The sequence below is a fragment of the Xenopus tropicalis genome, chromosome 6, assembly GCF_000004195.4.
Source record: "Xenopus tropicalis strain Nigerian chromosome 6, UCB_Xtro_10.0, whole genome shotgun sequence".
In the NCBI taxonomy this organism is placed as follows: domain Eukaryota; kingdom Metazoa; phylum Chordata; class Amphibia; order Anura; family Pipidae; genus Xenopus; species Xenopus tropicalis.
This window is the reverse complement of record NC_030682.2, coordinates 17925586-17941618: the sequence shown is the minus strand read 5'-3', so window position 1 is coordinate 17941618 and position 16033 is coordinate 17925586. Positions and strand designations below refer to the sequence as shown.

General features: G+C 37.0%; 1 protein-coding gene across 1 annotated transcript in view; it reads left to right on the top strand.

Annotated features, from left to right (window-relative positions):
• ptprn2 (protein tyrosine phosphatase receptor type N2) overlaps positions 1–16033 on the top strand; it is a 620616-nt gene that overhangs the window by 512312 nt on the left and 92271 nt on the right. The window contains exon 13 of the mRNA XM_002935174.5: positions 10090–10302. Coding sequence (XP_002935220.2) covers positions 10090–10302 — 213 coding nt within the window. The remainder of the gene's footprint in view (positions 1–10089; positions 10303–16033) is intronic.

Genomic DNA, 16033 nt, shown 5'->3' with positions numbered 1-16033 from the left:
TATAATGGAAATATATTGAGTAACATTTGTTAGATATTTTCAGTATATACATGAGGCAAGTTCAGTGGCAACTGAAGGATATCCCTTATTTATGTCATTCTTGTTCCCAGAACACTGGGGGCAGCTGTACTGCATTACCAGGGGCCCATTTGTTCTTAACTCTATCCCTTGTCGAGAGATGCTGGGAGATTTTTAATACAGTATTTGCCAGGCAACCTGTACTGTCAAATCCTCCAAAAGTCACATTTATTACAAGGAAACCAGATTGCTTTCTAAAAATAGGCCGGTTGTTAGACATGCTTACGGGAAGGTATAGCTAGCATTGTACCTAACAGCACCCAGTAGCACACAATACCTGTAATCGTTTCTAATCCCCCTTGTGCCTCAGGCACTTCATCTTGCTGAATTAAAGCCCCTTCCCTTGTATTCTTTAAAACCCATTCTTGTAGAAGGCTGGCATGTAACTGGAGTACATTCACTCAACTAGAATTTGTTTGAAGAAAACCATCACACAATAAATAGGAATAATGGAAATTGGTACCCTTTGTCCAAGTTATTCTTTCATTAACATATGTAACATAGCAAAAGTGAAGATCCTAAGAATGTCCTAAGATCCTAAGAATGGTTCCAAAAGCATTCATGTAATAAAAAATGTAATTTCTGGTTCAGGTATTGTGATCCATTATCCAGAAACCCATTACCCAGAAATCTCCAAATTAGGGGATAACCATCTCCTATGGACTCCATTTTAATCAAATAATTAAAATTTTAATAATAATAATAATAATAATAATAATAATAATAATAATAAAACAGTACCTTGTACTTGATCCCAACTAAGATATAATTAATCCTTATTTGAGGCAGAACAGCCCTATTGGGTTTATTTAATGGTTAAATGATTCCCTTTTCTCTGTAATAATAAAACAGTACCTGTACTTGATCCCAACTAAGATATAATTACCCCTTATTGGGGCAGAACAGCCCTATTGGGTTTATTTAATGGTTAAATAATTCCCTTTTCTCTGTAATAATAAAACAGTACCTGTACTTGATCCCAACTAAGATATAATTACCCCTTATTGGGGGCAGAACAGCCCTATTGGGTTTATTTAATGGTTTAATGATTCCCTTTTCTCTGTAATAATAAAACAGTACCTGTACTTGATCCCAACTAAGATATAATTACCCCTTATTGGGGCAGAACAGCCCTATTGGGTTTATTTAATGGTTAAATGATTGCCTTTTCTCTGTAATAATAAAACAGTACCTGTACTTGATCCCAACTAAGATATAATTACCCCTTATTGGGGGCAGAACAGCCCTATTGGGTTTATTTAATGGTTAAATTATTCCCTTTTCTCTGTAATAATAAAACAGTACCTGTACTTGATCCCAACTAAGATATAATTACCCCTTATTGGAGGCAACACAATCCTATTGGTTTCATTTAATATTTATATTATTTTTAGTTGACTTTTATAGTATGGAGATCCAACTTATGGAAAGACTTCTTATCTGGTAAACCCCAGGTCCTGAGTATTCTGGATATCAGATCTTATACTTGTATTTTAATTCAATATACTACATTTAAATAGTCTTTCTTTATAGCTCCTTGTAACAGATATTTCTTGGGGGGTGTAGGTATAGCTTTGAAGGGTCCGGCATTGGGAAGAACCTTGCAGAACAGCAGTTGGAGGTAGGAGGAGATAGGTAGAGAGGATCAAGAAGGTGACAGCAGGGTAAGATCATAACAGTAGGGCAAAGGGTTGAAAATAACATGATATAATATACATGTTACCCAAACGGAAGCATCCAGCAACGGCTAAAAGGCGGGTTAAAGGTTGGAGAGCACTACTTGATATAAATAATGAGGCCCCATAGAGTCTGGTTTGCCCGAGGCCCTACCACTACTAAAGACGTCCCTGCCTTTTACTGCAGGATGACCCACGCACCAGAGGAAGGTGTTCCACTTTGAGGAAACTATCTCGCTGTAAATGTCATCTTCATAAATATTTAAGCAACTCCCTTTTCAGAATAAGCTGAATGCTGTCAGGTTGCCTCTAATTAACCCTCAGCTTCTCTATCAGCCCTTACAGCGCTATCCCTGGGAGAACTCTTTGCTATGTACGTAGCTGGCAAGACTCAACCCTTTGGCTGATGGGAAATCATGGAAATCCAGGATTTGATGTGACAGGATGAATACATTGCTTTCATATAGCTAACTCAATATGTGCCTGGAGCCTTTAATAAAAACAACAAAAATAAAACACTTATTCCATGTCAAGACTAAGAAGGATATAGTATCCATGCATCCCTGTATACATTGTAGGAACCATTTTGTAAAATATAAGGGCTATATTATATCTTACAATACACAAGTCTGGTGAGTTATCTAGTATAAGTGACTTCACTAAGCTCTGAATATAACTATATCACTAAACCTCCACAAAGCTATATTTTACAGGCCATTCTTTACTACAGGTATCGAACCCCTTATCCGGAAACCCGTTATCCAGAAAGCTCCGAATTATGAAAAGCCCATCTCCCATAGACTCCATTTTAATCAAATAATTCAGAATTTTAAAACTGATTTCCTTTATCTCTGTAATAATAAAACAGTACCTTGTAATTGATATCAACTAAGATATAATCCTATTGGGGTTAATTAATGGTTTATTGATTTTTTAGTAGACTTAAGGTATGGAGATCCAAATTAGAGAAAGATGCCTTATCCAGATGCCTTATCCCTTGGTCCCGAGCATTCTGGATAATGGGTCCTATACCTGTATTATGTGTTATGCTTAAGATACTAGATAGATAGATACTAGATAGATAGATAGATAGATAGATAGATAGATAGATAGATAGATAGATAGATAATGTATAGATGATAGATAGATAGATAGATTTTAGATAGATACTAGATAGATAGATAGATAGATAGATAGATAGATAGATAGATAGATAGATAGATAGATAGATACATAGATAGATAGATAGATAGATAGATAGATAGATAGATAGAGAGCTAGATAGATAGATAGATAGATTGATAGATAGATAGAGGTCTACAATGTAGAACTGTTTCTATCCCGAAAGTGTTGGTGGTAAGTTATACCTGGACTGGCCAGTATGAACCTGATGAAGTCCATCTGCCAGCATTCAGTTTCTATGCTGTAATACCTAAACGATTTTGACTAAATTCTAATCTGTTGTACACAGAAGCATTTTCCCCTCTGTCCATAATGTACACTGCGATACCCTGAATTCTTAAGCTGACTTGGCAGTAGTTTACCATTACAGGTAGAAGTTGGCTGCATTACAGACACATAATAATGTTGGGCAGTGAAGCTGCTGTCAGTAGTGGCTATTTCTATCCAAGATTCAATTGTGTTTCCTCACTCTCCTTTCCTGCTGCATGCCAGCTAGAATTTGGATTATAATGGTCAAGAATCTATATCACCCATGGGTATATGCTTATATTATCAGGAGGGGAGAAAAAAATGTATTCTTGCATTCATAAAACATATATGAAGTTATTACTCCCCATTCATTAGACTTTATGATCTTCTTCAAGTTATTGGCAGGAAGCTATCGTCATTGGCCAACAGAGTAGCGTCACATGGTCTCTAAGGCATGTCAACCAATCACCATGGTGTGTGTTCCTAGTAAGATGCTGCATGAAGGCAATTAGGAAGGAGCATTTAATCTCTACCTTGGGATAGAAGTTTTGGGGAGTGCAGATTTTTGTTGATTGAAAGAAATAAATAATGAGTTGCAAGCAGCTAATATGGGTGCAGTAGAAAAGTTACCCTGACCCTACATGCTTCATCCATACCTGTTTGTACCCATAACTGTTAGACAGAGAGAGATTCATAGATAAGTACAATATACATTACTGTCAACTCAAGAAATGTCTTAAAAAGGTTGTTCCCATTTCATTTTGGGTTCTATACAACCAAACACCAAAGATATGGAGTTTTCCCGATCAGCACAGGATTGGTCTTTGTACTATGAAGTCAATCAGGTTACATCATTCACTACAAAAGGGGAGTTGTGTGCCATTATTATTATTATTATTATTATACTCAATAGTGATTGACTGATGACATTATGCTGTTGCAAATCGGGACCCCTAAAAGGTTTTGCCTTTTGGGTGGTGTTTTACAAAGGCTGATCCAAACTGACTTGGTCGTAGTAATCTAGTACCTAACCTATGTTGTCATTCAAACATTTGTCAATTTCAGGTGCCCAAGGTGGACCTTTATACTGATTAAATCAGCCAATATGAATAGTTTCATTGGCTTAGGAGTAATAATGTATCTAACTTGGTGCCTTGAAACCACTAATTCCTGTCCACCTAAGTGGCCCAATTGGATAAAATTAGCCACTAAAGATGGATGAATGGTCTGTTGTAGTTTATAAACAGTCAGATTCTTTGTCGACTGGTTATTATTTGGCTCATACCTTGTTCTTTCAGCACTAGTGGAAACCTACAGTTCTTAGGTTATACAACAGCAGCTCCCACCATTTCTGGTTATCTTTGTCCAAGGATGATGATGGGAGCTACTGTTACAGGAGCTGAAGGGTTAGGGACGGAAAGGCTAGGTATTCCTGAGATAGGTGATCATTATACTCAACCAGATGCCATAGGCTTTTGTCTATGGGTCATGCAATCTCACTTTTTCATTGGCAGGGGTCAAGAAAAGCAGTGAGTCCCTGGGCTGTAGCATGGCGAGCGTTCCCTTTAGTAATGGTGGCTGATTTGCAGCACTCAGTGCATCTGATTAGTGTCACAGGCCGGGCCTTTATTAAACAGGCTTTGTGACCCACTGGCTCTATCATTTCTCAAAAAAAAAAAAAACTTGCCTATTTAAATGCAGATTATGACCTTTCACCCTGCCCCCCCTCAGTTTTGTTCTTCAGAGCAGAGCTGAGCAGAAGGATAATAAGTGAACTCTGGCTTTTGCAAGCTGGGCCAGAGTTAGACTCAACCTGCTCTTAACTACTTCAGTGCCGAGATTCCCTTTATCCAGAAAGAAAAGTAGATTTTTTTTTTTACCGTTGAAACCCACCTCATTGGTGGACAAAACTCTGGGCCTTGACTGACTGTAAGTGACTTCATGGATTTAGTGATTGTTATTCAAGCAGTTGTAGAGCAGAATGGGAGATTTTAGTGAATAATGGCGTTTGCTTAGTCTCTGCTCCTTTAGCATTAGTTCACCACATATTGGGCTAGAAAAATGATAATAATACCAAATAATGATATTTTTCTAACTACAAGCAAGAGGATATGTCTGTATCAGTAAAGGAGAACAGTAGACTTTATTTGCTGGTGGTTTAACCCATGACCCAGCCCATGACTTCATTTCATATTTTCTCAACTGCTTTTTAATAAATTGTGCAAAATCACAGATGTTGCGCAGAGACAAGTTGATAGGTTGGGCCCTTAGTGTTCGTTCAGCTCATTAGCTGGCAGGGGAGGAGGTTCTGGGTACTGGGTTTGTGTAGGTTCCTTTCTGTGAAGGGAATATTTATCTGTTTTAGAGGCATTTTGTTGATATCTGTAGAGCAGAAACAGCTATGATATGAAAATTCAAGTTATTATATTTATTTATTTATCGATAATAATCTCAGCCTTGCTCTGAAATCATGTTGCCTTATTTTTAAATGGGAATGGTGCAAAAGTCATCTAGCTTTACTGGGCAGCTGAATGTCTCATCTGTACAATGTATTTGGCAGCTGCAGTGCAAATGAACCACGACAGGGTAAAGCCCATGATAGACACGGCGGGACAAAATCCTTATTTAATTGGCTAATACAAAGAATGGCTCCCAGTGAATGTAATGCCTTAAAAGATGCTTTAAGAAAGTGGCTTCCCCTAATTCCCAGGTAACTAAATGTGCATACAAGTATACAATAGAACCCAACGCATGTTCAGCACTTAATTTGAAAGATCTCCAAGCAGGTTTGTAACAGAAGGTTAATTAGTGAAAATAACGTAACTCAGCAGGATCTGATGGACCGACTAAAATACTGGGATACCACTTGCCAAGCCAAAATATCTATCCGCCAAAACTGTCTAAAACTTGTTATAGTTTCACATTCCGCCATCACAGCATCTCAGGGGTTTACATGACAGGTAGTTGGTAGAGGAAGAATAAAGAAAGAAGGGCATGAATGGAAAACCAAAGAATGGGGACGATGGAAAGAAAGACAAGAGGGACAGGAACAGAAAGGAATAAAGAATACAAAGGGGTAAATGGAAAAGGGAGTAGGGCAATGGAAAAAAAGAGTAAATGTAAGAAAGAAAAAAACAGAAAGGGAGAGAACAGTGAATATAGATGTAAGAAAGGAGAGAGAAGAAAAAAAGGGAAAAACCAAGGCGGATAAATGGTCATAAAGGCAAAAGGTCTGGAAAAAGAAATAAATAGAAGATGGCACTGTTGGTAGGGAGAAGTGCAATTTAAAAAGGGTAGAAAAAGTAAAGAAAGATTAAGAAGGTAAGAAAGACGGGGGGGGCAAGAGAAGAAATGCCCTGGGGGCAGAGTACAGTACATCAGATGAGTACAACCAGGTCAAGTGTGTTATATGCTGCATTGGAATCTAAGGTGTAGTAGTATTAAAAACACACAGTATATTTGTGTTAGACTATTTAATGTACATAATACTGTAGTACTGGGCTGCTATATTTGTTTCTATTTAATATAATATTAATTCAAGTGTATTCTAATTATATGATTAATTATAATCAGCCTGGCCCATGTCAGATGCAATTCTTTACATCTCCAAAATAGGACACATAGTGCATTGAAGGGGTATGTGGGGTTTGTCTATAGGTAGAAGGAGGATGTGTAGCTCTGTACTCAGTGTCTAATCTAATTGCTTCAGAACTAATGCTTCCTATAATTTATAAAGAAATGCCCTACAATATGTTCTTTCTGCCTCTCCCTATCACCTGTATTTTTTCTTCACACTTTCTCATATAAATATTGTTGTCCTTCTGAGTAGGCCAAACATTTTATGGCAACCTTGGATGATAGCTACAATGTATTTGAATCCATAGCACAGATTTGTTTTGACCTAGATCCGAGGATGAGATGACAATGTGCCATTTTCTGTTCTAACCTACCTGCTTTGCTATTTTATTATTATTATTATTAACATTTATTTATAAAGTGCCAACATATTCCGCAGCGCTGTACAATAAGTGGGTTTCATACATTGGACATACAGAGTAACATATAAAGCAATCAATAACTGATACAAGAGGTGAAGAGATCCCTGCCCAAAAGAGCTTACAATCTATATACCCCTTGATATGTATTGGCTAATTGCCTGCTATTAGTACCTGTTACTCTAGGCATCTTAGCTGAAGGCTTTCAGGGTGTAGTAACATTTGTAGTTCAGCAATATCTGGAGGGCTGCCTGTTAGCTCGATAGCCCTGATTTATGCCTCAGATGGAAGCTCCAGCCTTGAAGGGGCTCCTCCCCCCAATATTATTGAAGCCCTTACCTCATTGGAGGATAAGGAATAAAGACACAGTGTTGCTTTACTAGAGGGTTATTCCGATCACCCTCACCTACTCCTACTTAATGCCGAAGTCTACTGACTCCTACATCTTGTGCAGGAAGAGGGGGCAGGTTCCCAAGGAGGGTCAAGTTTCTAAGCAGCCAATCACAGTGGACTGAATATTCTAGAATTTAATTTAGGGCACTGCAATCCCTTATCCAATAATATGTCTGTTAGATATATATATATATATAGTGTATAGCCAGTGTGAGACCTATGTTTCTTAAAGAGTAGTTGTGCGTCAATATATTTTTATGCTGTGGTGCCAATTGCTTTGTGTCTATATAAAGTACATTGGAGAGACCCTTATCTGTATAAATTATAATAATTTCTATGTTTATATCGTGTTTAAATTGTGGGTGATTTTATATATCTACATATAAATATTTGTTTTTTCAGAACTAAAGCACACAGGGCATTTGATCGCTATATTAAAACACAGCTACCTGCCGTGAATCCCTTCCTATTAATATGAATGGGAAACACAGCAGGTCTCCCTCCATGGGTGGTTATTGTCCCAGAAAATAACTTTAAAAAGTAGTAAATGAAAAGGGGATCTGTGTTCTGCTTATATAGAAACATATACAGTAGCCTCCATGACCTATACATCCATATACACACACATATATATATATTTATATGTATATTATTATTTATTATTATTAACATTTATTTATAAAGCGCCAACATATTCCGCAGCGCTGTACAATAAGTGGGTTTCATACAGAGTAGCATATAAAGCAATCAATAACCAATACAAGAGATATATATGCATGAAATTGCCCTTTACTTCAGTGCAAACATCAAATAAATGTATTAAACCACTAATATGGGAATACAGATTTCCAGCAACATTTATATCTGCTGGAGTCGTTCAATACAAAATTCATTTGGATGATTTAACCAATATATCACTGAAGCAAAAACGTCATTGGGGGTATGGGTCGTGCACTATTTGTTTTATGGTATGGAGCTGGACCTCTCAGTAGTGATGGTACTATAAATAAGCCTAGGACCACACTCAGGATAACGGCCATATCACAAATAACTTTTTATCGAATAGGTTAAAGCGGTTGTTAGTCCCTCGCTGTCGAAAGTCTCCGTGGTTCAATAAAATAGTGAGAAATCTCGAGAGAAGGGGATCTAAAGGGGTTAAACTGGCATGTCTCGTTGGAATCTGGGCGTGCTTTGGATGCTGCACCCATGGCTGATTTTGGAAGGGTGATGCTTCGCCTTGAGGGGCGCAGGCAGCACCGAAGGGTGGGGCCACAGTAAACCTGTTCCTGACAATGAGAGGCAGCCGGCTTTGAAGCAACAGAAATGGGATTTGCAGCCACACATGCATTTCAAAACCCATTCTACTCAGCTTAGAGGGGTTTTTTTTTCCTCTCTTGCTCTCCTCCTCCTCCTCCTCTTCTACCCCTCCTTCCTTCTCCTTTTCTATCCACCTCCTGGGGCTGCCAAGCCTAACAATCCACCTCCTCTGAAACCAGGCAAGGAAAGCTTGGGAGTCTTATTGAACCTGCATTTCCATTAACTCAGCCCATGCAACAGCTAATCCACTGCACTGAAGGCTAGGAGGCTAATTAATGACAAGCTTTTACAGTCAAGACTGGCGATAATTGCTTCGGTGGCCTTTATGATGCCAAGATAAAAATGGACCGGGTCTAACATAAGAGGCACTGTGTACACTGCAAGACAGGAGGACATTAAGAGCTGGCTAGCTGAATACGGAGCAGAAAATTACTAATAGACAAGAGATAATGAATAGGCCGGTCAGGCATTCATGGGGAAAAATCCATTTTGTTAGCACGCGAAATGAGGTGCTGGAAAGGAGTTTGCTAATTGTCCTCATCTTGTAGCAGGCAGGGCTGAGGGAGGGCAGCTCCCCAATTCATTTCTCTGCTAATTGTGAGCGGGGAAGGGTGCCCACAGAGTCCTTCTGCAATCTGCTTGCCCAAGCTTTTCAGAGTTTTTTTTCCTGTTGGGTTTTTAATTGTTGCTAATACACCTTTATAATGAAGCTAATGAGGGGAAATTATTGGACAACTCCAGCACATGGATGCAAGCGCGATCTACCCCCAGGAATATGGGTTGTACATTCTGCTGCTGATGTCTGCGGATGTGTTTATAGACCCTCTGCCTCTCGCCAAAGGTAGACATGTGCTCATCTACTACTTTCAATGTTCTACCCCAAATCAGTCTAACGGCTGGCTCCCATCATGTATTTTATTGCCTTGTTAATAGAGACACGGTCCAACTTATATCATTACTTTAAAAATGTATAGCGAGAGAGAGAGAAAGAGAGTTCCAGCGTATCAGTCGCTATATCTCAAGGCACATTTGTAGAAAGAACAACAGCAATAGTTTTAAGTGATGTGAAATTCTTTTATCTGTTTCTAACTCTTTTTACTGTATATTAACAATATTCCGAATTTTTGGTTTTCATCATCAAATGATTCAACATATTTTCTAATTTCTATTGCTCTTTTTATTTTATTTTTTTCTAACAGAAAAGCAAGTTGAAATTTTTGCCTCATCATTTAGAAGAAGAAGACACTACTAAATTTATTATCCTAACTTTGATCTCCATCGCCTGCATCATCGGAGTCCTTACTGGTTCTGGGGTCATCTACTGCCTGCGCCACCAATCTCACCACAAGCTCAAGGAGAAGTTATCCTCATTGGGAACTGACGCCAACACTGATGCCACCCACACATACCAGGTAGGGTTTATTCCCCAACTCACAATATATACATTTATATATATTTTTTAGATAAATGTCTTTGTAGATTTTACCTTTTTATTATTTTTTACTAGATTTATTATTTGACTGATTTTTAAAAAAAAAACAACAACATGCCAGTGATAGCAGTAGAAAGAGTTTACCCATAAGATCGAATCTGGTGTAGCTTTTTCACTGGACTGGTGTGAATTGCTGTTACTACCTCTTGTAAAACAGCTATTTTACTTTTTAATCATTATAGAGATATTTAGAATTAGCTTTGCCTTTATATAATATAATTTACGGACTGTATTAACCTATAGGGAAAATATCAAGGCAAGAGAGTGAATAAACTGATGGTTGGAATAAAACTTTTGGAGCAACGATAAGGAAACCTCTGATCCCATCTTTTCCCCTAAATTGCATTTAGTTTAATATTCTAACCATATTATTTAGGGTGTTTTTTGAAAATTCAGCAAGGATCTAATTGCGAGAACCTGTTTCTCAAGAGTTTCATTTTTTTCAACCTTATTTTTAAATACATTTCTGTGCAAATAAGGGAGCGTCGAACCATTACAGTCGTTTCTAGTCCCACTGGCATTGACAGAATTAAGCCCAAATCCTAAAAAAATCCTTCTTTTCACCCTCTTTACTAATTGTATGCCTTCCTTTTGTTAGGCTGGCTGCTTTTGTTGGGGGGTTTTTTTGGTTGTTTTTTTCTTGCGAGCATCTTCTCTCCAAAAAGTTGAAATGAACTTACTTACTAATGCCTTCAGTAATCAAAAATAATTCCCTTTGACTCTTTGTAGCTAATTCTCTTTGGAATTATTAAATAAAATTTTTTTTAAAAAAAAAATATATATATATTTTTTTAAATGGTGCAAATTATTTTTGCAATTTTTAAATGATTATACTTACATTTTTATAGGAGAATTAATGAAAAAATAAAGTGGAACTGCTCCTGGAAAATAGAAGAATATATAAACCAAAATAACCATAAACTAAACATATTGTAGCAGCAAAATATTAATTGTTGAAATTTAAGTTCATTTTAAAAAATACAAAATAAATATAAAATAAAAAATATAATACATATAAAATAATAATAGAAAATAAATAATAATAATAGAAAATAATATTAAATATATATAAAAAAATATAATATACTAAAATTGCTCTCTTTATACACAATCTATTTTGTGTTTACCCCCCCAAAAAATAATCTCTAGTCAGACAGCTATGATTAATCATATGTGTAATTAAATTTCTACATTTCCAGCAGGAAGAATGTTTAGTGTTCTCAGTGTGACCTTTTTTTTTTGCTCATTTCCCTGGAGAACCCTTTGCTTAAGTTTATATTGTATTTATGATTTGTTTTATTGGGAATTTACACACGATAGGAAATCTGAATCCAAGCCAAAATATTATTGGTGTATCTCTGTAGCTGCAACTTTGCAGCAGTGTCTAAAAGAATCAGGGTGAAGGTGTTATTTTTATTGCAGAGGATTAAAGCGGAAATTGTCAAATATATAAAGGAGAATATTGTACTTTGTAATAACTGTTTGGCTTTACCAGATTTTGCAATGGACATGGGCCATTATAAATAAGAGAAGCTGAATTAATATTATGTAATTTCCGATATCAGTTGTATTTATATATATTTATATCTTTTAGATATTTTATTAAATTGCTCAGCATTTTCCAAAATTTCATAATGAAAATGTCTTCCGATTTCACCTCGTGTTTTCCTGCATATTATTTTGGGATCAATTTTGATGCTCATTGCGATACATATTTCATGTTCACAACTATTATTTATTGATGAATGCCACTGGCTGTCAACAAACACTGAAGGGAGAGCTTTCCTTTCTTGCTTGCCAGAGAAATTAAAATTTCCCTCATTTTGCTTTCGTTCCTTTTTTTATTTTTTTTTTTTATTTTTGAATTGTGCTAGTTAACACTTTCACAGCCAGTGGCACGATTATTGATGGAGCCCTTGTTCAGGGGAATAGTTAGGGAAGCCTGTAATGTGTTACTCAAGGCACAGGGTATAAAAGCACAAATAGGAGACCTAAGAACACATGGTATTTGCCACTAGTCCCATTAGAGTGTGATTAGAAAAGTAATGGTCGCCTGCTTCAGTGATCAGGAATGATTAGAGCTGCTTCAGTTGCACTGGACTGGGATACACCCTGTTTACTTTTAGCTTTACTAAATTCATTACCCTTCTTATTAACTAGAGCCTTTACCATGGTTTTGATTATGTATCTAAATGGAATAAAAACACCTTCCAATGTTTCAATAATTAAAAATATACAGCAAAAAAGGAAGCCATTATGATGGAATTCCACTATTGTGGCAGAAGACCTGCCCAGTCTTCCACTTTGTGTTCTTAAATGGATTCTCCCTTGACATTGCCTGTCCACCATACAGTTAGGAACGTAATTATTATTATTAACATTTATTTATAAAGTGCCAACATATTCCGCAGCGCTGTACAATAAGTGGGTTACATACATTGGACATACAGAGTAACATATAAAGCAATCAATAACTGATACAAGAGGTGAAGAGAGCCCTGCCCAAAAGAGCTTACAATCTACAAGATACATGTTCTTTATATGAGCAGGTTGTTTCCAAGTTCTTTTTTGTTGGTTCTTGACTTTTCCAGAAAGGTCTGGGAGGCTATAGGTATGGTCAGCAGTGTGTTTAATTAATAGTCTGAGGGGTTGATACATTATGCACCCTGTAGACTGAAAGCAACACATTAACACCCTGACCACGGGCAACCTTCGATACACTGACGCAGTCATAGAAATCAGTTGTGGAACCAAAGCTTTTAGTCTCATCTTCCCAATCTTTGGAAGGGTCTGCCTTGAAAAATCACATCATTTCTAAACTGTGTTTTTGATTGGACTCTCCCTAACGTAATGTGGCAGCCATACAATTGGGCACGTCATATATATGTTCTTTATATGAGGGAGCTTTGAAGATCTCCTGCGAGTTTTCTTGATGCCCGTGAAAGGCCTGCGAGGCTACACAGAAAAATATAAATACGGTCAGCAGTGTGTTGCGGAGAGGTTGATTAGACTGAGTACAGCGCACAAACACTCAAATACAGACGCCCTTCAGTATATTACAGAGATCAACATCATATTGCTTTTTTGTTTTGAAAAAATATATAGTTTAATAAATCAGAAAAAGTCTAATTGTACAAATATTTAACCATTGCATTCATAATTATGTTACATATATATATATATCTTTCCTACTGTATCTCTGTGGGTTTAACAGCATTTACATTTACTCAACCATTTCTGGTCCTTACTCTCCTCAGAAATGACATTCGTACCTCCCCTACCCATATCTCATAGTTAAATGATTCCTAATGTGCTCCTTTTTTGATTTAGGCTGAAGTCTTTAGACACAAAGTGGACAATAGCGCTTATTTATCAACACCATTGCAGTTTGCAAAGGGCAATAATGGAATCAAATCGCCATTTTTTTTATACCCATAAAGCAGCATTTTCCAAGAATTTCATTAATATAATAGTGTCACAACTTGTGCATGAGTTAGGAATATTTATCTAATTTGTAACTACATAAATAATGTGCAACGCTTGTGTCTTATTCACCTTGCCAATTTGACATGAATACTGGCATTAGTGTGTCATTAACTAGACCTATGCCATATGGGTTTGTAGGTGTAACATTCTATGGGGGCCTTGAAGGAAAGACCTCCTCTAGGCGTGTGTTAATTCAACGGTTTCCTTATCCCATGAACCTATGTTCCAGTCCAGTTCCCCTATTAATTGTGTGTATTTGCACCAAAAATTGCACTCAAAAAGTGCATAATATTTGGCACAGGTGTCCAATTGCACACAATTTATCAGAGCAAAGTGACCTGGCACATTACTTCATGGTGTAAGGGGCATGTATGACCACTTTTGTAAATAGCATCTAAGCATGTGAGATGTTTAAGTTCTTGTATTTGTGAATGAGCCTTAACGTGCTACTTTTTTCAAGAATGAAATATATAAGAGTGTGGCATTGTTAATAAAAAGTGGGGCAGTTTCCCCGCTGCAAAAACAGTTGCTATGATTTGTATCATATGGTTTGTGGGATCTTCAAAAAGCCCTTTTGTTGTTTTTTCCCCCAAAAACTCCCTAGCCGCCAAAAATAAATGATAGAATAGAATTGAATTAAAAAAAACCTCTATTGTTTTGGCCCTATACAGAGAAGGACTTTCTCTCCTTGCATATTGTCTTTCTTTTTTTTCTTTTATTTGCCCATTCTGTTTCTTAGTTGTCTTAGGAGCTGTGCTTTGAAGACTTTTAGAGCTTTATTTCATGTTTCTTGAATTTCTTTTTCGGGGAAGGGAGTTGTGTGAATTGTATGAAAGTCTTGGAATCCAGCAAGTTCTCTCTGTGTTGCCCTTTTCTTATGGTTCTTCAAAGCATCTCATTTGTGAAGCAAGAGACAAAGATCAGTTCTGCACGCATCATTTTGTGTGCCTTCTCCCTATGAGTTGTATTAAACATTTCCATTAGGTAGACGTTATCCCTCAGTTAATATAAGCAAGTACCAAAGTCCAACTGAACCTACATTGCAGAGTTGGGCTTGTGTAGATATGGGTACATGCATATTTATGTGTGTCTAGGTCAAATGTATTAAAAGGAGAACATTACAATCACTATCTACTATGCTTCAAAATTTCTATTTTATATGTTTGAGGGAGAGAGATAATAATGGTATCTGGGAGTCCTTCTTCAGGATGATATTTTACTATTTTCTACAATATTGTGTATGGTCAAATACCTATCTCAAAGGTTCCATATGTATGTCAAAGGGTAGCAAAGCTAAGCAGATATGCCATCTATTATACAAAATGTTTGGGGCCTGGGGTTTTCTGGATAATGGGCATTTCCATAACTTGGATCTCCATCCCCAATTTCTTCCATGGATCCATGCAGCTTAGTTGGAATCAAGTAGAAGGGAAAGGTTTAATATTACAGAGAAAAAGGAAATATTTGGGGGGGGGGGAGCTTTCTGGATAATGGCTTTCCGTATGGGATGAGGGATGCCTATATATAACTATATATTATACAGTATATATATGATTTGTCCCTGAGGAAGAATAGAGCTGCTGCTTGAAACGTTGGCATTTTTGTAAATAAAACATCTTTTTGTTTGAGAAATTCCCATCATATATCTATATGTATATCTAATTTGGGTTCTTATTATTTTTGGATTGTGGGGGAGCCTTATGGAAATGCAACACTGTGAGGTTCAGCTCATACATTCTTTGTTTTGGGGAGGTATAAGACAAATGTGCTAGTATGCTGACTATTCACATTGTGTTTCAGTTGACTATTGAAACTGATCTGAATGTTGTAACTGTTATGCGTTCACATAGACAGTGTGACTGTGACTGACTTGATTCACAGCAATGGCACCATAGTCATGGCGGCTCCATATGCCACCTTGGAGTAGGGTCAGACAGAATAGAATAGCATCTGCTGTTAGCACTGTGGTGTAACTAAAGAGATTATCCTCAAATTCTCAATGCTGGTGCAGCTTGTGAGACTTCGGCTGGGAATTGTGTAGAGAATTGCAAGGGAGTCCTCTTGTTTAGGTTGATACTTCATCAACATGGCTCTAATTGTTCTGTTGTTTCCCAGTATGGACCAAGTCACGTTGACTGCTTCCTGACACGAAGCATATCTAGATT